This window comes from Lepidochelys kempii, chromosome 7 (genome assembly GCF_965140285.1).
Source record: "Lepidochelys kempii isolate rLepKem1 chromosome 7, rLepKem1.hap1, whole genome shotgun sequence".
NCBI classification, from domain to species: Eukaryota; Metazoa; Chordata; order Testudines; family Cheloniidae; genus Lepidochelys; species Lepidochelys kempii.
In genome coordinates this window covers 31,340,582-31,361,553 of record NC_136386.1, presented here as the reverse complement: position 1 = coordinate 31,361,553, position 20,972 = coordinate 31,340,582, and the positions used below count along the sequence as shown (strand labels likewise).

General features: G+C 46.4%; 1 protein-coding gene across 2 annotated transcripts in view; it reads left to right on the top strand.

Moving 5' to 3' along the window:
• NAA40 (N-alpha-acetyltransferase 40, NatD catalytic subunit) overlaps positions 1–20,972 on the top strand; it is a 29,511-nt gene that overhangs the window by 1,503 nt on the left and 7,036 nt on the right. Inside the window, exons 2-9 of one of the 2 annotated variants that reach the window (XM_073351779.2) lie at positions 2,552–3,442; positions 4,863–4,958; positions 13,281–13,333; positions 14,570–14,665; positions 16,057–16,215; positions 17,484–17,567; positions 20,244–20,321; positions 20,468–20,867. In XM_073351779.2, coding sequence (XP_073207880.1) covers positions 3,404–3,442; positions 4,863–4,958; positions 13,281–13,333; positions 14,570–14,665; positions 16,057–16,215; positions 17,484–17,567; positions 20,244–20,321; positions 20,468–20,489 — 627 coding nt within the window. In that variant the 5' untranslated portion in view covers positions 2,552–3,403 and the 3' untranslated portion in view covers positions 20,490–20,867. Of the gene's footprint in view, positions 1–2,551; positions 3,443–4,862; positions 4,959–13,280; positions 13,334–14,569; positions 14,666–16,056; positions 16,216–17,483; positions 17,568–20,243; positions 20,322–20,467; positions 20,868–20,972 lie in introns of those variants that run through there. The other variant, XM_073351777.2, reaches the window with a different exon arrangement.

The following is a 20,972-nucleotide window of genomic DNA, read 5'->3' as shown; positions in this document are numbered from 1 at the left end:
TCCTATCACTTCTCCTCTGTGTGCCTTAGTTTCCCCATCTATGTAATGGGGAAAATTCCTACTTCACAGCAGTGAGGAGTTGGAAAGTGCTTTGAATGCCACTATTGAAATGGGCTAAAGAAATGCAAAGCATTGTGAGCCACAACAAATTCTCTTCAGACCTGCTACTAAAGATTTGTCTACACTCACATTATGCCACTTTAACTGTACCAGTATATTAAAGCAGTACAACCCCTTATTGTAGGTGTAATTAGACCAATACAAACATGTTTCTACGGTAGAGAGTGTTGCCATATGGGAAGGGAAATAAGCTATACTGGTATAAGGCACATTTGTTGCAGTATAATTGTGTCCACGCTGCACTTGTACCTGTGTAAACAAAAAAATCACAACCCTAATGGAGAGGGTTACACTGAGTCTAAAAATATTAATGCAAATGGGAGGATATTTTTTGGAGCAAGCTCAAAAAATACCAGTTTATTTATTATTGGATTTCTGTGCTTTAAGAATACCTTTCCTTGTCAGGTTGCTCTTGTATATTCTGCCCCAAAAGTGGCATCAGGTTTTTGTGTTTGAATGAGATCCAGGTGTAAAGTTTTAGCGCATCAATCTCTTTATTTACAACCAGATAATGTAGTTCTTTCTGCTCGCTCTCCACTTCAGAAGTGCAGTACTGAAGGGGAATAACATATTAGCTCAGGTAACATAGCCCCGAGAGCAAGCTCTCAGAAACAGTTTGCTCCAGATACATTTCTGAACTGAAATGCTTTGATTTTTCTCTCCTTGGGACGCAACCACATGTATGGTGAAGATAGCTCTATTTTAGGTGAGAGGCTCATGCTTCAACATCTGTGGTGGAATGAGGACTTTTGTGGGTGTTGGTCCCATGAGGAGAGGTGGTTTTTGGTGCTATAACCAAGGAATCTGTTCAGCATTTTAAATTCTGACTTTCTCCCTGCACCTAGTTGTACATTGGGACTCAGAGTCTATTTAAAAACACATACATCCCCCAACTCTCAGCAATTGAAACCTCTCAAAATACACTTTATGAAGCCCATTGGAGTCTTTATTTTCATTGGCCTCTTGTTGTTATAGTGGTGTGGCTGTCTTAAAAATAGACTGCAGAGTTATTTAATTCGAAGAAGAGGCTTCTGCGTGTGAGCCATGTTGACTAATTTTTCATGTGTGTTCTAAATGCTAGAGCATGGCATGGAGTCAGGTCTGACTACTGAGTTGTATTCCTAGCTCTAGGAGAAGTGTGGCCCATGAGTTAAAGCAGGGAGTCAGGATGCCTGGTTTCTATTCCCAGTTTTGGAAGGGGTGTAGGGTGCAGTGTGTTAGGATAGTGGGGCGGGGAGTCAGGACTATGGGGTTCTATCCCTGGGTTTGGGAGGGGAGAAGAGGAAGTGCTTAAACAGAAAATCCTGGGCAGTTTGTTTTTCTTTTGGCTGCATTTTTGAAGTGTGGTAGTGTCTCTTCCTTCCCCACCTCTCCAAATAAATAACTGCTCTGAGTGGTAAATGGTTTCTGAGGTGAAAAGGTATTCAATCTTTATTCTAAAATTGTGTTGAAAAAGTATGTTTGGTTCTGACTATAGAACGCCAATTAACTTCAACAGCAGGGCTGATTGTAGAAGCAACTTTGGGAAAGTTTAAGGTTTTAAATATAGGTAATTCTTGAAGAAACAAGCTAGGTTAACTCCAGCACCCACCCCAAGCACTATCCTGTGAGTTTAGACCACTTCAGCATTTGCAGGGTTTTCAGTCATAGTGCATCATCCCTGCTGTAGATGTTCCTATCTGCGAAGTATCAAAAATTGGGGTAAGACTTTGCTTGCAGATCCCTGATTTCTAGGTGACATGATTCAAAGAGCAGTGCTGTGTTGTTTCCTTGTTTAGATCACTTCAAGTTCAAGTATTGCATAGATGCCTTGTATAATTATGCTTGGTGCCTTCTGGAAGCATCAGATAGTGGCTACTGCTAGATACATGATACTGATGTGTGACCTTAATCTGGTCCAGCAACAGACAGGATTCTAGCTGGCCCAAACCATCTGTGTAACATTGAAGCTGGATTTTGCTCGTCAAAGCTTGTCCTAGGTCTTCCTGAAGCTGTGGTAGATCACACTGGAGTTGAATACTTCCATGGATGAGCTATTTCCTCCGCAATTGGTGCCATGTGTTTTTTGGCACCACCCTGCTTTTCTTTAGTGTCAGACAGGTGTTTATTTTTCCTGTGTTTTGTCCCAATAAGCATTTATGGCTGGCCAAAGGGAAATCTCTCCCTTGTGCTCCACTAACCGGATGGCTCAGGAGATTGGAAATGAGTCTTACTTCTAGGTCATCAATTCCCATCTGGCCTTGGGTCAGGAGCAACTAAAAGTCATTCCCATCCGATGGCCTTTTGGTGGCCCCTCTGTAATTATTTGCTGATCTCAGTCTGGTCCCCAGTGAGCAAATGTTCATGTTATAGAAACGACCTCCGGCATTGGTGCTTGGCCTCTTTGCTGAGAGGCTGAAGATTAATTAAGCCATTTCCCTCTTTCTCCTAGTACCATGATGGCTGGAAACCATGTGGGAAGCTTGCCTGCTGCTATCCGTATTCTGGGAACAGACAGAAGATTGACTATGCCAAACTGCACTTTCTCTCTCTCACAGACACACAGCTTTAAAAGTTACCTCTCTGCATTAGAATACGGATTATCTCCAAATGCGAGAGTGGAGAATGCAAGTTATAGTGCAGTCCAGTGTAACTTCAGTACTAAAATAAGGGATAGTTAAGGGTGAACTTACCTCTTGCCATAATGATCTTTTAAACTACTGGCAATCTTGCCCCAACTGGCCCCAGTCAGAATGGATAGCTATTAAGTGAAATAAGTGCTGAAGTTTGCTAATCAGGACATGAATCTGCCATGAGCCCATGCTCTCAATTCAGTGGGAGGAGTTTTGACTCAATCATGGGTGAAAGGGAACTCATCCCAATCAAAGTCTTTTTCCGCATCCCCAAGGAAAGTACTCATATCTGCTTTCTCTGGTGTCAGGCAGCATAAAGTTGTGCATGCAAGGGAGTAGGAATTTTCTCAACATCAGGGTTTTGGGTTAAACAAGCAATTTCAGGAAAGCAACTTTCAGTCTGGTCTGTGCAAAGGAGGTTCACGAGACGCTCTGCTGCCATGTGTTTATGTAGCTTGCTGCCTGGCAGCTTTCCTGCCTCACTTCCCCTTGGTTCATGTGCAGACTGAACATGTTTGCCAGACACATGTCAGGAGAACTGGTGTCCTGATTTGAACTTGGGTGGTTTATTTTTTTATGTGCGCATTAAGGTTAAGCATAGTACTGGCTCACACTCACCAGTATTTAGTGACTTGCAGACCCAGCTAAACTTTCAGCACTGCAGAAAACAAATGACTTACGGCAGCATTTCCAAGCATGATTGCAGTAGGGTGAGTAGTGGAGCAGAGTAAAATTACTATTGTGATCCCTAAATGGTGACCTGAGTTAGATTCCCAGTATTGATCTGCTCTACAAATCACCAGTGCTATGGGGAACAAGTGTTTCATGTCTCATAAAGCAGTTTCTTCATCTGGATGATCAGCTCCAAAGCAAATGCTGGCCAGGATGCAGGGCTGCATGTGCAGCAATTCCGAGGCTGTGAAGCAACCACAAATCCAACAGACTGTACAGCAACAGCTGTGCTAATTGCATAGCTCATCTTCCGCCAGATGTCATTGTTTGCCTTTCTCATCTTGTACTGAAAATCTATTCAATAAATATGCTTCTGTAGAGGTGTGTGCAGGGCTTCCCTTTAAAGAGTGGCATTTCCCAAATCTTATCCCAATGTAGTGCTGTCCCTGAAAGTCTCCAGCAGTGCCTGGCACATGTTTCATAAATATTAAAAGATAGTATTTTTTAATTTTAAAAAAAGGAAAACTTTAAACATGGATATGAATGAAGTCTAAATGAGTTACATTAGAGTAAACAAGTCTCAGAATAGCAGCCATGTTAGTCTGTATTCGCAAAAGAAAAGGAGTACTTGTGGCACCTTAGAGACTAACAAATTTATTTGAGCATAAGCTTTCGTGAACTACAGCTCACTTCATTGGATGCATTCAGTGAAGTGAGCTGTAGCTCACAAAAGCTTATGCTCAAATAAATTTGTCAGTCTCTAAGGTGCCACAAGTACTCCTTTTCTTTTTAGAGTAAACAAGCAATTTCTTTTGCTTTCGGGATACAGGGTGGAATTATTTGATAAATTCCTAAAATCAAACTGGTTGTGTTTCATGAATCTGATCCTTAGATTATGGTTTTTCATGCCTGTGGGTCTCTGCTAGTGAAAAGAGTGTTTCTGCTCAACCATTTGTGGGCAGTATTTTAAAATAAAACTAATATAAAATATTTGCATTGATAGTTCAACCAAAAAAAACCTCAACAACCCACCTTGGTATAAAACAGTTTTCATTGGAAGCAGCTATAAAATGGCTTTTTAAAGTCCCAAGTCTGAATTTCTGTGGTCTGTGTTGCAGTAACTAGAACGGTATTGCTGAACAATATCTGATCTGTTTCAGTCATGAAACTTGGCATGACGTAGGGATGGGCAGACAGCAGCCACTGGGCTTCGTTCTGCAGTATTGCGTGCAGCTGTCCTTTAATGCCCTGTGGAGACTACAGGTCTCCAAGTGCGCTAGTCTATCTTGATCAAAGCAAATGACTCTTGGACCATTGCATGCTGAGATATGTAGTTCCTTTGGGCCAGACTGGAAGATTGCCACCACCCCTCAGTTTTATGCCCATTATAGGTAGTGCCCTTGAGTTCAAGACAAGGTGAGGGTTGTCCTGCTGTAACCCTGAATCATTCTATTTCAGAGAAAGTCAAGTAAAGCCAAGGAGAAGAAACAGAAGCGACTGGAGGAACGGGCTGCCATGGATGCTGTTTGTGCTAAGGTAGAAGCAGCCAATAAAGTAAGTGTCTCCTCTGCTCCCCCCCTCAAACAAGCGTTAACTCCACCTTCTCATCATATGAGGACTAGCTGGCCCTGAGATGTTTAATGGGGTACACAGAGACTGATGGTAGAGACCCAATCTCCCACATATGTTTGGGCAATTGAATAGCTCAGAGGATTAATATTCGGGGATAAGGAGCTTTACATCTCCAGCTTGTTGTGTCCTAAAAGTCACTACAGTCTGGTGGCCGTTCCATGATACGTGTGAAATGAGTTGATGGATCCCTGTTACAAAAGCCACCATCAACGCTGACACCAGTGTTGGCAGTTTTCTCAGAGACTAGGCATTGAAAGACTGGAGATTGAAATGCCACCTTTCTACAGAGGGTCCCTACACATCAGGAGTGAGGGGTCCTTGTAGGGTTATGCAGGGCGGAGAGGCAGTGTTGTCTAGTAGATAGAGCACTGGCACTTGGGAAACTTGGGCACAGCTTGGCCACTGGCATGCTGTGTGACCTTGGACAAGTTGTGTCCAAGCTCTGTGCCTCAGTTTCTACATCTGTAAAATGGGGATGATGATACTGATCTTTGTAAAGCGTTTTGATATCTATGGATGAAAAGTATTCTATCTGAGCGTTTTTATGGAAGAGAATACACTGTGCCACTCCTACATTCTATGGATAGATGGAATCTCCAGGGCAGTTGCTCTCTAGTAGTTTTCTATAGCTCTCATTGCCATATCTATGCACTTCCAATGGTAAATTAAATCTGTAGGGTGAGGTGCCTGTCGGACTTCATGGAGTCTTCTGCTCTTCTCTCCTTAACCAAAGAAGGAGGAGAGGAAAGATGGTCTAGGGCAGGGGCAGTCAATAGGCAGCCTGCGGGCCAAATCTGGACCGGGAGACACTTGAATGGACTGCAAAATCTTTGTATTTACTTACTATTATCATTACCGTCATTATGCTGTGAAAAATATTTCTCTGGAGTCTGGACCTTGACTATATCTTGACCAAGAAATATGGACTTTGACAAAAAATAATTGACTACCCCGGTCTAGGGGTTAGGAAAGTAACCTGGGAGATCAGGGTTCAACTCCCTGCTTGTGATCTTGAGCAAGTCACTTAGGCTTTGTCTACACTGATACTTTCATCGTTAAAACTTTTGTCAGTCAGCGATGTGAAAAAACACCCCCTGGACAACAAAAGTTTTAACAACAAAAAGCACCGATGTGGACAGTACTTCGTCAGCAGGAGCCACGCTCGTGGCAACAAAGCTACCGCCCCTCGTTGGAGGTGGTTCTATTTTGTTACTGGGAGAGCTCTCTCCCAGCGAAAAGGAGTGGCTACACAGCGCACCTTACAATGGCACGGCTGCAATTACACAGCCTCACCATGGTAAGGTGCGCAATATAGACATAGCTTTAGTCTCTATGCTTCCATTGCCCATTTGTAAAATGGGGATAATAGTAGAGGGGAGTTGTGAAGATAAATGTATGAAAGATTGTGAAGCACTCAAATACTATGGTGATGTGGGGGACACCTACCATAGAAAGACATTTATGTATCTTAATTTTCCTCCTGCCAGTGATTTGGTTCACCCCAGACTAGCCTGGAAAGGGTTAACAAGGCTCAGAAGGAGCCAATTAATGTGATAGGCCACTCCTGAAGGAGGATTAGTCTTGATAGGCAATCCCTGATTGAGGATGGAGCCCAGGGAGCAGGCAGAGCTGGTATAAGGCCAGTGAGGGCAGAAGGAGACTGTGATATGGGAGCCTGCAGTCATTCTCTGGTCTTAGAGAAGGAAAAGGAGAAAATCCATGGGGAGAGTAGAAGCCCTGGGATTCTGTCCCTGAGGAAAGGACTTAACCAGAAAGGTGGTGGAGAAGGAAACCTGATAGAGGGGGAGTAGGAAAAGGCTCCGGGAAACAGCAGTCAGGTTTGGAACAGTGCAGACCTTGGCCACTGAGTTGAGCGTCCCTGAGCTAGAGCCCAGACTAGTGGGTGGGCCTCGGTTCCCCTACCAGCCACTGGAGAAGTGGCACAGTCTGGGCAGTGAATTGGAAGACTGCCTGAGACATTTCACATGGAGAGACTTTGATGCCCCAGAAGGGGGAAACCACATAGTGACCTGGCCGAAGGGCCAAGCCACAAAGAGACAACACCCTGAATCATGAAGAGCGAGAGTACCCCAAATCCTGGAGTGTGAGAGGGGACACAGCATGAAAGATAGATGGTGGGAGTATGAAACCAGGGAGGTATCAGACCAGGGAGTTCCATTCTCCAGATGCAGCCACAAGGAGACACCCCAGCAGTGAGTAAAGAACCCCTTTACAGTGCCAGTTATGGAGAAGATCAAACGTGCTTTTTCTCGGAGGAGGATCCCTGAAAGTGGTCAGACTGCAGATCACACTTTTTAATCTTCTATGGACACTCATTCCTCAGCTGAACTCCCACGATCAGGAGCGCTCTATGCGCTTTTTAAGCCACATTGTCCCAGAGAAATCCAGCTGTCAACACAGGTCATGAACAGGGATGAGAACCCCTGTGTAGCTGGCATTATTTTGCAAGAAACTGTCAGCATATCATGTAGCACACTTGAACTTAGACTATGTCCATACTACAGTTGGTGTGTGTGATCGCAGCGTGTGTAGGCTCATCTGAGTTAGCTAACGCAGGTACCGATAGCAGTGAAGTCATGACAACACAAGCTTCAATGTGGGGTGTACAAGCCCACCTGGGCTCCTGGCTATGCACTCGGCCAGCTGTCCTGCACTAAAGTCCATTCTGCTATGGCCTCACTGTTGGTACCTGAACTAGCTAGATTAATGCTAGCTTGGGTATGTCTATGCATGCTGCAGTCACACCTCTGAGTGCAATGTAGACATACCATAAGTAGTTACTAATGTTCCTTTTTACAGTCCCACTTATAGGCAGAATCCCCTTTTCCATTGCTTGAAGTATACAAGTATACAACAAGTATGCCTCAGTGTATATTTTCAAAGATCAGTGTTAAATGAAACACAGAAGGGTAATTACAGTCCTTCTATCTTGTCTCTTACACAGATGGCTGTCAGTGTAATTGCCTATCTGCCTACCCTGAATTCCCCTTTAGTTTCAGGTAGATGCACTATTTTTTGTTCTGTTTTGATCCTAGAGGATCTCCCAGTCGATCGCAATCTCTGGTGGCACAGCAGGGCTGCCGCTAAGACAGGCTCCCTGCCTGCCATGGCCCCACGCCACTCCTGGAAGAGAAGAAGCCAGCATGTTCCTGGGGGCAGAGGGACGGGGTCTCCCTCCATGTGCTGCTCCTGCCAGCAAGCACCGCCCCCGCAGCTCCCATTGGCCAGGAACGGGGAGCTGTGGCCAATCGGAGCTGCGGGGGATGGTGCTTGCAAAGATAGCCAGCAAGTGGAGTCAGGTGTTGCCCGTGCCCACCCCCTGGTGCCGCAGGGGTGCATTGGCCCCTTCCAAGAGTGGCGTGGGGCCGGGGTAGGCAGGGAGCCTGCCTTAGCGGCAGCCACACTGCACCACCAACCAGGAGCCACCAGACGTAAATTCTGCCCAGCAGGAAGCCGCACCCCAGTCCTGAGACCTCTCCTGGAGCCAGCACCCCAAACTCCCTCTTGCACCTCAAGCCCCAGCCCTGACCCTCTCCCAAAGCCAGCACCCCACCCCCTCCTGTACCCCAACACTGCCCCAGCCCTGACCCCCCCTTCCCAGAGCCAGCACCCTGTACCCCCTCCTGCATCCCAACACTCTTCCCTATCCGGAGCCCCTCCTGCACCCAAACGCCCTCCCAGAGCTTTCACTCCTCACCCCCTCCTCCTCAACCCCCTGCCCCAAGCTCAGCCCAGAGCCCCCTCCCACACTCCAAACCTCTCGGCCCCAGCCCAGAGCCCGCACCCCCTCCTGAACCCCTACCCCAGCCCAGTGAAAGTGAGTGAGGGTGGGGGAGAGTGAATGATGGAGAGGGGGACAGGAATGGAGTGAGTGGGGCAGGGCTTTGGGGAAGGGGCTGGGTAGATCCTGGGTTGCCCTTAAATTGAAAAAGTGATCTTGGGCGTAAAAAGGTTGGAGACCGCTGGTCTAGTGCTTATGGTGTTAGCCAGGGATATAGGAAATTTGTTCAATTCCCTACTGTGTTGCAGGCTTCCTCTGAGACTTCAGGTAAATTACTCTATTCCTCGGTTTCACCACCTGTAAAATGAAGGTAACACTGCCCTGCCTGATGGGTGTTGTGACGATAAATATATTACAGATTGTGAGGTACCCAGATACTGTGGTAATGGGCACCATGTAAGTTCCTAAGGATATGTCTACATTTCAGCAGTACAGCTACAGCTATGCCGCTGTAGCGTAGACTCTTCCTACATCAACAGAAGGGGTTTTTCCCATCAGTTTAGTTAATCCACCTGTCCAAGAGGCAATAGCTTGGTTGATGGAAGAGTTTGGTTGATGGAAGGCGACCAGCTTGGCTTAACAGTGAAATCCTTGCTGATCTTAAACACAAAAAAGAAGCTTACAAGAAGTGGAAGATGGGACAAATGACCAGGGAGGAGTATAAAAATATTGCTCAGGGATGCAGGAGTGAAATCAGGAAGGCCAGATCACACTTGGAGTTGCAGCTAGCAAGGGATGTTAAGAGTAACAAGAAGGGTTTCTTCAGGTATGTTAGCAACAAGAGGAAGGTCCAGGAAAGTACAGGCCCCTTACTAAATGGGGGAGAAAACCTAGTGACAGAGGATGTGGAAAAAGCTAATGTACTCAATGCTTTTTTTGCCTCTGTCTTCACGAACAAGGTCAGCTCCCAGACTACTGCACTGCGTAGCACAGTATGGGGAGGAGGTGACCATTTTCTGTGGAGAAAGAAGTGGTTCAGAACTATTTAGAAAAGCTGAATGAGCACAAGTCCATGGGGCCAGATGCGCTGCATCCGAGGGTGCTAAAGGAATTGGCGGATGTGCGTGCAGAGCCATTAGCCATTATCTTTGAAAACTCATGGCGATCGGGGGACGTCCCAGATGACTGGAAAAAGGCTAATGTAGTGCCCATCTTTAAAAAAGGGAAGGAGGAGGATCCGGGGAACTACAGGCCAGTCAGCCTCACCTCAGTCCCTGGAAAAATCATGGAGCAGGTCCTCAAGGAATCAATTCTGAAGCACTTAGAGGAGAGGAAAGTGATCAGGAACAGTCAGCATGGATTCATCAAGGGCAAGTCATGCCTGACTAATCTAATTGCCTTCTATGACGAGATAACTGGCTCTGTGGATGAGGGGAAAGCAGTGGACATGTTATTCCTTGACTTTAGCAAAGCTTTTGACACTGTCTCCCACAGTATTCTTGCCAGCAAGTTAAAGAAGTATGGGCTGGATGAATGGCCTATAAGGTGGATAGAAAATTGGCTAGATCATCAGGCTCAACGGGTAGTGATCAATGGCGCCATGTCTAGTTGGCAGCCGGTATCAAGCGGAGTGCCCCAAGGGTTGGTCCTGGGGCCAGTTTTGTTCAATATCTTCATTAATGATCTGGAGGATGGTGTGGATTGCACCCTCAGCAAGTTTGCAGATGACACTAAACTGGGAGGATAGGTAGATACGCTGGAGGGGAGGGATAGGATACAGAGGGCCCTAGACAAATTAGAGGATTGGGCCAAAAGAAATCTGATGAGGTTCAACAAGGACAAGTGCAGAGTCCTGCACTTAGGACGGAAAAGTCCCATGCACTGCTGCAGACTAGGGACTGAGTGACTAGGCAGCAGTTCTGCAGAAAAGGACCTAGGGCGAGGTGGGCAAACTATGGCCTGGCTGATTGCCTCTGTGGTGCTGCAGGCCCAGTGCCGCTCTCAGAAGCGGCTGGCACCACGTCCCTGCGACCCAGGGTGGGCAGAGGTCTCCGTGCGTTGCCCTTGCCTCCAGGCACCACCCCCTGCAGCTCCCATTGGCCGTGAATGGGGAACCAAGGGCCATGCAGGGACATGGTGATGGCCGCTTCCCAGAGTGGTGCAGCATGGGGCCAGGGTAGGCATGCAGGGAACCTGCCCTGGCCCTGGTGTGTGCCGCTGCCACCCAGGAGCTGCTTTAGGTAAGTGGCGCCGGGCTGGAGCCCAAACCCCTCCTGCACCCTGCCCCCCAACTCCCTGCCTTGAGCCTCCTGCTTGCACCTCTCCTGCACCCCAGTTCCCTGCCCTGAGGTCCCTGCTGCACCCCAACTCCCTGCCCTGAGACCCCTCCTGCACCCCAACCCCTGCTCTGAGCTCCCTCCTGCAGTCCACACCCCTCCTGCACTCCACACCCATCCTGCATCCCAACCCCCTTCCCTGAGCCCCCTCATACACCCCTCCTTTGCCCCAATTCCTTGCCCTGAGCCCATTCCCGCACACCGCACTCGCTCCCGCACACCGCACTCCCTCCCGCACCCCAACCCCCTGCCCCAGCCCTGCATACAATTTCCCCACCCAGATGTGGGCCTCGGCCCAAAAAGTTTGCCCACCCCTGATGTAGGGGTTACAGTGGACGAGAAGCTGGATATGAGTCAACAGTGTGCCCTTGTTGTCAAGAAGGCTAATGGCATTTCGGGCTGTATAAGTAGGAACATTGCCAGCAGATCGAGGGACAAGATCGTTCCCCTCTATTCGGCATCAGTGAGGTCTCATCTGGAGCACTGTGTCCAGTTTTGGGCCCCACACTACATGAAGGATGTGGAAAAATTGGAAAGAGTCCAGTGGAGGGCAACAAAAATGATTAGGGGGCTGGAGTACATGCCTTATGAGGAGAGGCTGAGGGAGCTGGGATTATTTAGTCTGCAGAAGAGAAGAATGAGGGGGGATTTGATAACTGCTTTCAACTACCTGACAGGGGGTTCCAAAGAGGATGGATCTAGACTGTTCTCAGTGGTACCAGATTACAGAATGAGGAGTAATGGTCTCAAGTTGCATTGGGGGAGGTTTAGGTTAGATATTAGGAAAAACTTTTTCACTAGGAGTGTGGTAAAGCACTGGAATGCGTTACCAAGGGAGGTAGTGGAATCTCCTTCCTTACAGGTTTTTAAGGTCAGGCTTGACAAAGCCCTGACTGGGATGATTTAGATGGGGATTGGTCCTGCTTTGAGCAGGGGGTTGGACTAGATGACCTCCTGAGGTCCCTTCCAAGCCTGGTATTCTATGAATTATTCTGTCGATTTAGCCATTTCTACAGCGTGGGTTAGGTCTACCTAACTATGTCCCACAAGGCATGAAAGTTTTCCCAGTCCTGAATGATGTAGTTAGGTCGATCCAATTTTTAGGTGTAGACCAGGCCTTAAATAAGAGATATAGAAAGACAGTGGATTTTTCTTGTTTATACTTGGTTTTGACTGTAGAATGATAGAGTCCAGCCTCCAGTAAGGCTGTGTATGGAACCAAGCAATTAAGCCATCATGAAGAATGTAGTCAAAGGCTACAAGGAAGCTAATGTGCAAGAGCAGCAGTAGTTACTGTAGCACGTAGTGAGGGGAATGCTGTGTCTCTAAACATGAATGTGGTTGTGAGAGACACTAGTATTCTGCAAGCAAAGAAGGAGACCAAGATGTGCCATATGCCACTTGCTGACTGCCTGACCTGTGCCTGTACTATGGTGCCCTTGGTTCTCAGAAATGCTTTCCAGCTTGGCTTTTAAACTCAGCTAACAGTCTAGAAAATTAGTTGCACCCTGTAAAGTCAGCCCATGAGTTACTGTTCTAGCTGCAGAATAAGCTACTGCTCTGATCCTTGCCATGGCGCTGACCCCTCACTCATTCATCTCTGATTGCCGTGCATAAAGAGAATCCAAACAATCTGTGCGAAATACCCGCTCCTTCCAACTTTCTGCAGCCTACTCTACTATTCTAATACCCCCAGCTTTCCCCTGTCACGGGAAGGGAGCTCCTTTTGTAATTGTGGTCTGATCAGCCAGTCTGACTGCTTTTGAAATAAGCGAGGGTTAAGGAATACGGTTTGTTGGAGTGTTGATTTGGGGTGCACAATAATGCTTCTCAGGTGCTGGGGCAGCTCAGCTGTTGTTATTGAACATAGATAGACCTATTGAAAGAACAAAGTTCCTCTCTTGTTTTTTCTAAACAGCTGAAAGCTCCTCCCCTCTTCCCCCTCCAAGGCATCTGTGCCTCGTTATATAGACAAGGGGGCTAGCGATCCTTCTCCAGAGCACTTCAGGAAGCAAGGTAAAAACAGAGTCTTAAAGCTATGAAAGGAGGAGAATCATGAGCGGAGGCGGACACCCTCTATTCACCCAACATCACTGTAGTTTGACTGCTTCATGTGCATTAACATCTCATTTTCTAGGGTGTGATTTCTCTTTTTTTCCCCTGTAGCTTGGAGACCCCTTAGAAGCCTTCCCAGTGTTCAAGAAATACGACAGGAATGGGTGAGCAAATGCTCCTTACTTAGTCCTTCACAACACTGTGGTCCAGTGGCTAGGGCAATGCACTGGGACCCAGGACACCTGAACTTTAATCCCAACTCTGTTACTAGCCTGTTGTCTGACCTCAGGAAAGTCCCTTCGTCTCTCCATGCGTCAGTTTTCCCTCCCACACTTTGCTTGTTTATACTGTGAGTTCTTCAGGGCAGAGGCTCTCTCACCATGGACCTGTGCAGCACCTGGCACAACGTTCCCCCATCCCAGTTGCAGGGTGTGTGGGGGTGTGTTTTAGATCCATAATGTAGCTAATTAAAATAAAGCTTGTTGAGCAACTTTGAGGTAGTGAGAGGAAGATAAAGCCAGTGTTGATGCTAGGACGGGTTGTGAAGTAAAATATTAATACTAAGTATTTGTCCTGTCTGCTAATGCCCCTTATTTTCTCTGAAAGATGAGGTTTCAGCATAGAGCGAGAGAGAGAACTTGGTTTCAGTTGTGGGGAGAAGTAGATTCAACTGGGCAGCGGAAGTGTTGGAACTTTAAATACTAGTAGTGTGTTATCCACAAAAGGCCACAGCTGAAGGGTGGGGTCAGTATTGTGCTGAGCACTGCATGGGCCTCATCAGAGACAATCCCTACCCCAAAGGGTTTCCAATCTAAATAGCCAAAGGAAAGATTATTCTCCCCATGTTACGGCTGGAGGAACTGAGGCCCAGAGAGGTTCAGTGGCTTGCCCAAGGTCTCACAGGGAGTCTGCCACAGAGCTGACAATTGACCTCCAGTCTCCTGAGTCCCAGCACAAGGCTAGCCTTTGTCTATCTTTTCTTCATACCCATAATGCTAGGCTGAATTCCTGGTGCCGGGATAGTACAGTGCTGGGTGCTTTAGATACATAAATTCAACAGAAACCTCTTTTGCTTGCACGTAAGTGCTGAGGTCAGAATACAAATCCCCTCTTCATCATCTGTGGCTGACTAGGCTTCTCTGCACAGTAAGTGTGACCCACTGGTGAGTGTGTATGACAGATCCCTCTGTGTGCCTGATCTGCGCAGGAGAGGAGTTTGCTACAGGCCTAGCTAGGGAGCTTTGGTTGTTTAGCTCAAGCTGTAACAGCCCGTGCTTTGAGCTGTGGAGGTCCCTGGTACAATCTGACCAGCCAGCTTAAAAGCAAGCTGAAATTCCTGGGTATCATGGTGCATGGCTTGCCTGGTGCTAAGTGCTGCTTTCCCATCTCTCTTTTCACAGTTTAAACGTCTCCATCGAGTGTAAGAGGGTGTCGGGCATGAACCAGGCTACAGTCGACTGGGCTTTCGAACTAACCAAAACAAATATGCAAACTCTGTAAGTCCAGGCCAGAGTGGGGGACCCTGTCCTTGGGGCAAGTTGGTGCTACATGATTTCTGAGGACTCCAGTATCTGTGGCTGCCAGGAAGTAAAACCTCCCGCAACTGCAAGGCTACCAGTGAGAACCATGCACCAGGCGCTGGGGATATTGTGAAGAAGTGCTGCCCCCTTCCAGAATGCACACGTCCTGGCAGATGGTTGCCTAGGCCATTGTAGAATAGCCACAGGTCCCACAGGCTGTGCTTGGAGTATTGTGCTACTAGGGATAGTTAATGTGATCAGCCTTGCATGGGGGAATGTGTCCCCTCTTTCATTCTAGACAGAGTTCTGACTGGACTAGATGACCTATCGAGGTCTGTTCCAGTCCTACATTTCTATGATTCTAAAGCAAATTTTATTCTCTGACCTGTGTTATACTGGATGGCATACTAGATGATCTAATGCTCCCTTCTGGCCTTTAAAACCTGTGGATCTATCAAAATCCTGCTGTGGGTTCTGTACTTTAGGTTGAACCAGAATACTACCTAGCCCCAGAGTATTGCTGAATCTGTAGGGAATAGTGGGACCCCCAATGACAGGGATATGGCGAAAGTATCTCCTCATTCTTGATCACTGTCTAAAAATACCTACAGGGGGAGCCGATAGAAAAGGGCCCTTGAATCCAGTTGATGATGGCAGAATGAGATCTAGTGTCTGGGAACTGAAGCTAGACAAATTCAGGATAGAAATAAAGTGCAGATTTTTAACAGGGAGGGTGATTTAACCATCAAAACAAATTATTTAGGGATACTGTGGATTCTCCATCAGTTGGAGTCTTCAAATCAAGATCACACGTCTCTTACTAAAAATGACACATTCTCAACTTTGCTGGATGTGTGAATCCATGGGTGAGATTCTCTGCTCTTTATTATGGCTAGGGGCATGCCTAGATGAACAAGGCAAGCTGGGGTGTAAATCTATAGCACTCCAGAATGCTGCACCTTAACTGTCCATATGGACCATGCTGCTGTACACTAAAAGTTCCTTAATGCGCTTTGCATAATTCAGTTTGAAACAGCAGCAGGTCAAAGTGCGCTTGGAAACTTTTTAGTGTGCAGTAGCAGGGTCCACCCGGACATTTAGGTTGTGGCCCTCTGGAGTGCTGTATATTTACACCCCAGCTTGTCTTGCAGTAAGCATTTGTCTAGATGTGCCCTAGATTATCATAATGGTTCCTCTGGCCTATGAATCTTCTGGCCTATGAATTTTCTCATCTGGATCTCTGTAAATGGAAGAGAAATCCTGAGAACAGTGTATGCAGGAAGCAAGGGGACCAGAGTGCTGGGACCATCATGCTTTCTGCAGAAGGAGCATTGAGCTGCCCTTGTTCCTCTTCTCCCTCCCTGCAGGTATGAGCAGAGTGAGTGGGGTTGGAAAGACCGGGAGAAGCGAGAAGAGATGACAGATGACCGAGCTTGGTACCTGATTGCTTGGGAAGATAGCTCTGTCCCCGTGGCGTTCTCGCACTTCCGGTTTGACGTGGAGTGCGGGGACGAAGTCCTGTACTGGTATGTGTCCTAGTACCTGCTCCCTTTGTTTGAGGAATAAGCATTGCCTTCTGCCCATCTCTCCTACACAGAGAGAGAGCAGGGAAGTGTTTTGACACAGCATGTCAGTGGCAGAGCCAGAAGTAGATCTCTGTCTACCTGAATTCCAGTCCAGTCCCCTGTCAACTAGATTACACTGCCACCCCTTTGCTGCATTCCTTTGTTTGCTCCATGAGCAGAATGTGCCTCTCTTGGATTCACCCTCATCTATAGGCCATAATTGTCATGTCAAGCTCTTTCCTAAGAGGAAAGGGTGATGTTGCTGACCAGGGAATGGTTCTCTCTTGCTTTTGCCCCCTCAAGCAGTGTGATTTAGGGCTTAGACCAGTGATAGTCAGACTGAGGCTCGTGAAACACATGATATTAAAACACTGTGTGATTTAATAATTTATCAATCTAAGTTATTAACCAATCAGGAGGCTTTTACTGTGTTAATAATCAGTTGTAGTTGATAAAGTAATACTTGCTCAGTCATTTTACTTTGAAAATTATATATATGTATATAAAAACCTAAATAGTCCCTCCATCATACTGTTTAAATATGGATCTGTAACACTATAGTAAATGAAACAATGAATTCACACTACTGTGGCTCTTTTGGGTAATGTTGATTGCTAATTTGGCTCCTGAACCACTGAGGTCTGAGTATCACTGGATTTAGACACAGGACTGGGTATTGTGTTCTAATCTGGGTTCTAATCCTGTTTTTGCTACTGATTTGCTGACCTTCCCCTCTGTGTGCCTCAAACACTCCTCTACAGAACATGGCTGATGCCTGCTTGCTGCATGGTGGGCTGCAAGGCTGGTTTAACATTAGAGAGAAACTTCTGGCTGAGATACTTAATGAGATGGAGAGTCAATGAAGCAGAGGGTTACGGAAAGGCTGGTCTCTCTTATACACAAGGGTCTCACCCCAACAATGGTGGGACTGGGATTCAAAGATTGACTGGAATGAGTCCATTGAGGGTAATTGTGAACTGGATCCTGAATTAAATGGGGCATTTTTTCTGTGTGTTGAGGCAAGTTGCGGTGTTTTGCATCTGCTAGTGTCTGCAGAATAAAGACATGAAGAAGTTGAGCAATACAAGTATATCATGGGTGTGTGTAAGCCCTTGTGTGATGCCTGCAAATTTTCTGGCTGCATGGATTTCAGGATGTTGCATGTATAAGATCTTGAAACTTCATGTTGTAAGGTATTTGTTTCCTCTCCCCTCCCACTTTCCTCCCAGCTATGAAGTGCAGCTGGAAAGCAAAGTCAGAAGGAAAGGTCTTGGCAAGTTCCTCATACAGATTCTGCAGCTCATGGCAAACAGGTGAGTTGCAGTTCTACATGGCATGTAAAGTCTGTTTTGAAATAATTTTCAGTTTCATAGCCTTCAGTTTAAAGTGTGAATCAATTTGTTTAGTTTATCAAAAAGAAGATCAAGGGGAACTTTTGAAGTACCAAAGGTTCCTTTAACCTAGTGGAGAAAGGCAGAACAAGAACCAATAGTTGGAAATTATAGCCAGACACATTCTAGTTAGAAATAAGCCACCAATTGCTAAATAGTGAAAGTGATTAACCATTGGAACAAACTCCTAAGGGAAGTGGTGGATTCTCTCTCTTGATGTCTGCAAATCCAGACTGGCTGCCTTTCTGGAAGATGCTTTAGTCAGACAAGATATTTTGCTCAATACAGGGATAACTGGGTGAAATTCTCTGGCCTGTGCTATACAGGAGGTCAGGCTAGATGTGGCTTAAACTCTGTTACTCTATATAATCATAACATCACACAGTAAAAGCAACTAGTACACTGTGGAAAAGCAAAGACTGTTGGGCAACCGTCTTCTCACATACTCACCCCTAAACTTACAGGGTTGCTGTCCTGTAACTTTTTTTTCCACAGTATGTGTTTTTTCCCCAGGGATCGCTGAGCTCATAGTATGTCTGTCTGTCTGTCTGACTCCTGATCAGAATTGCTCAGTTGATGAGAGATTCTCCCCCCCATACTGCCAGTATTGTAACCAGACTCTGGGATCTGACAGTCAAACTGGGTCCTCTGCAATTTCTACCTCCTCACAAGTGATAAGCATTCTGCAATTGGACTGTCGCTAACAATTCGATGGAAGATGCATCAGCAGACATAGACTCTAATTCCTCTCCCACAGCTAGGCCCCCTCTTTCAGGGCTCACAGGAGCATAAAATAGTAAAAGAAAACTTTTACCCCACCAAGTGCTCTCTGTCTCTTTGGAGTCAGAGTTGCTAAACATAAGGAAATATCATATCTTTAATACGGCCATGCTTCAAATGGCACATGTCCAAAGGGTCAGTTCTGGTTAGCTTGGACTAAAATTTGGATTTTAATTTCTTTGAATCTAAGAATAAAACTTTTTGATAGATTTCAAGGCCAGAAAGGACCATTAGATTATCCAATCTGACCTGCTGTATAGCACAGGCTGGAGCATTTCAATCAGTTACCCCTGCGTTGAGCCCAATAACTTGTTTGACTAAAGCATCTTCAAGAAAGGCAGCTAATCTTGAATCCATCAAGAGATGGAGAATCCACCACTTCCCTTGGTAAAGTGATCTAAAGTTAATCACCCTCATTGTTAAAAATTTTGTGAAACCAAATAGTAGGAAAAAAGATTCAATGAACAAATTGTGTGTTGTCCTAGTGTGTGCATCTGTATAAATAACATTTGTAGTCTGAGGCCCATGTCCTGCAGACATATAATGCCTTGGCTATCTACACAAGTTGTACTGCTTTAACTATACCAATGTAGTTAAAGTGGTACAACCCTCCTAGTGTGGATGCAGTTACATTTGTTTAAAAGGGCTTATACCAGTACAGCTATTCCTGTCTGAGCAAGGTAAAAAGCCATATTGGTTTAAGACACCTTTATACTGCTATAACTGCATCCGCATTAGGGGTTGTACTGGTATCGTGGTGAAAATCACATCCCAGCCTGTTATGATAAGTAGCTCCTCCAGATGGTGCGCTCCCCTATGATTATGCATAGGAACGTCAACTACTTTCAAGAAGTGCTTGATGAGAAAGAACAGTGTATGTGAAAGAAGGAATAAAATGTGAATATTGTAGTTTTGGCTCTCTCCTCTTATAGTTGAATGGTGAATATAACAGACAGTTATATCACTAAAACTTTTAAGTGTAGACCATGTCTTAGGCATGTCTTGTCTTTGAGTTGTCCTGTTGAAGTCAACAGGAGAACTTGCACCTGTAAAGTTCAGCATGCATATAAGTGTGTATAGAGTCAGGCCCTGAAATGTGCTTTTCAGCATTTGAATCCCAATCTGAACTCAACAGAATGGTGCCGAGTGCTGGGAACCTGGAAGTGGCACTGACAGACAAACAGGATTGAAAGTGACTAAGACTTGGTCTACACTACAGCATTCGGTTGATGTAAGGCAGCTTACATCAATCTAATTATGTCAGTGTACACACTACAGCCTTATTGCTGCTGACGTAAGTGCCCTACTACACTGACATAGTAACTCCGCCTCCAAGAGATGCATATGACTTATGTAGGTGTAGATGCTGTGTTACTTATATCAGCTGTTGGCTCTCATTCTTGTCAACTTCAGGGCTCCAGCGTGGAGCCATGAAATTGACAAGAAAGCTGGGCTGTCACCCCGGGGTGGGTGGAGGGCTCCAGTTAGAGCCCAGCTGACCCGTGGGCCTCTGCTCCCAACCGGGCTGCGCCCACCCTGCTCAGAACCATGCTGCCCCCCAGGTCACAGCTCCCGCAGCCCAGTTGCTGCCTGGGCTCCCAGCTGGGCTGCGTCCACTTGGCTCCTCACTCCCAGGTCAGCTGTGCCCGCCCGGCTCCCCACTCTCAGATGGGCTGTGCCCTGAGCTCCCTGTAGGGGGCCGAGCGGCTCCCCGGAGTCTCGCGGCTTCCCCCAGGATCATTAGGTGTCAGTATTTCTTCGATTCCTTTTGTATTATTCCTTTGGCGCTGACTGCTGGGCCTCTCTCTTGCCTTTCAGCACACAGATGAAGAAAGTCATGCTAACAGTATTTAAACACAATCATGGGGCCTATCAATTCTTCAGAGAAGCGTTACAGTAAGGAATTTACCCTAACTCTTGCTTTCCTGCTCTCCATGCGGGGAGGGGGGTGGGGGGCAGCCTGTTATTTATTTAATATGGTAGTACACTGACTGCTCCGTCATTTCCGTTTGTAACACGTTGTTCACACAACTGTCTTTCAGTGCTATGGCAACGTTACGCTAAAGGGGAGAGGCCGTGGGGACAGTAGACTAGGATGGATGGGAATGGGTGGTGGTGATAAGGACGGGTGCACGAGGACCTGGCCATCTGCTCTCTACTTAAAGGCAGCATAGAGAGGTGGGTTTTCAAGTCTCTCTGCTTCCCTTGCTTACTAGCAGCCTTTCTTGCAAGATACCGTCCACCCCAAGTGACACAGAGGTAGCTCCATTGGAACTGAATTGCATTAACTATAGCCAACGCTTGTTCCCTTGTCAGTTGAGCTTTCTTGTTATTGTCTCTTAACTATAGGTGCAGAGGAGGGTTGTTTTAGCTACTAACTGTCTAGCGCATTTCATCCACAAAGCTCATACTTAATCATCACTACACTACCTCTGTTTTACAGATGCACAGAGAGGGAAAGTGACTTGAGAACAGAACCCATCTCTTCCCACCCCCGGTCCTGTGCCCTGTCCATTGGACCATGCTATCTAAAACTATATTGTCTTT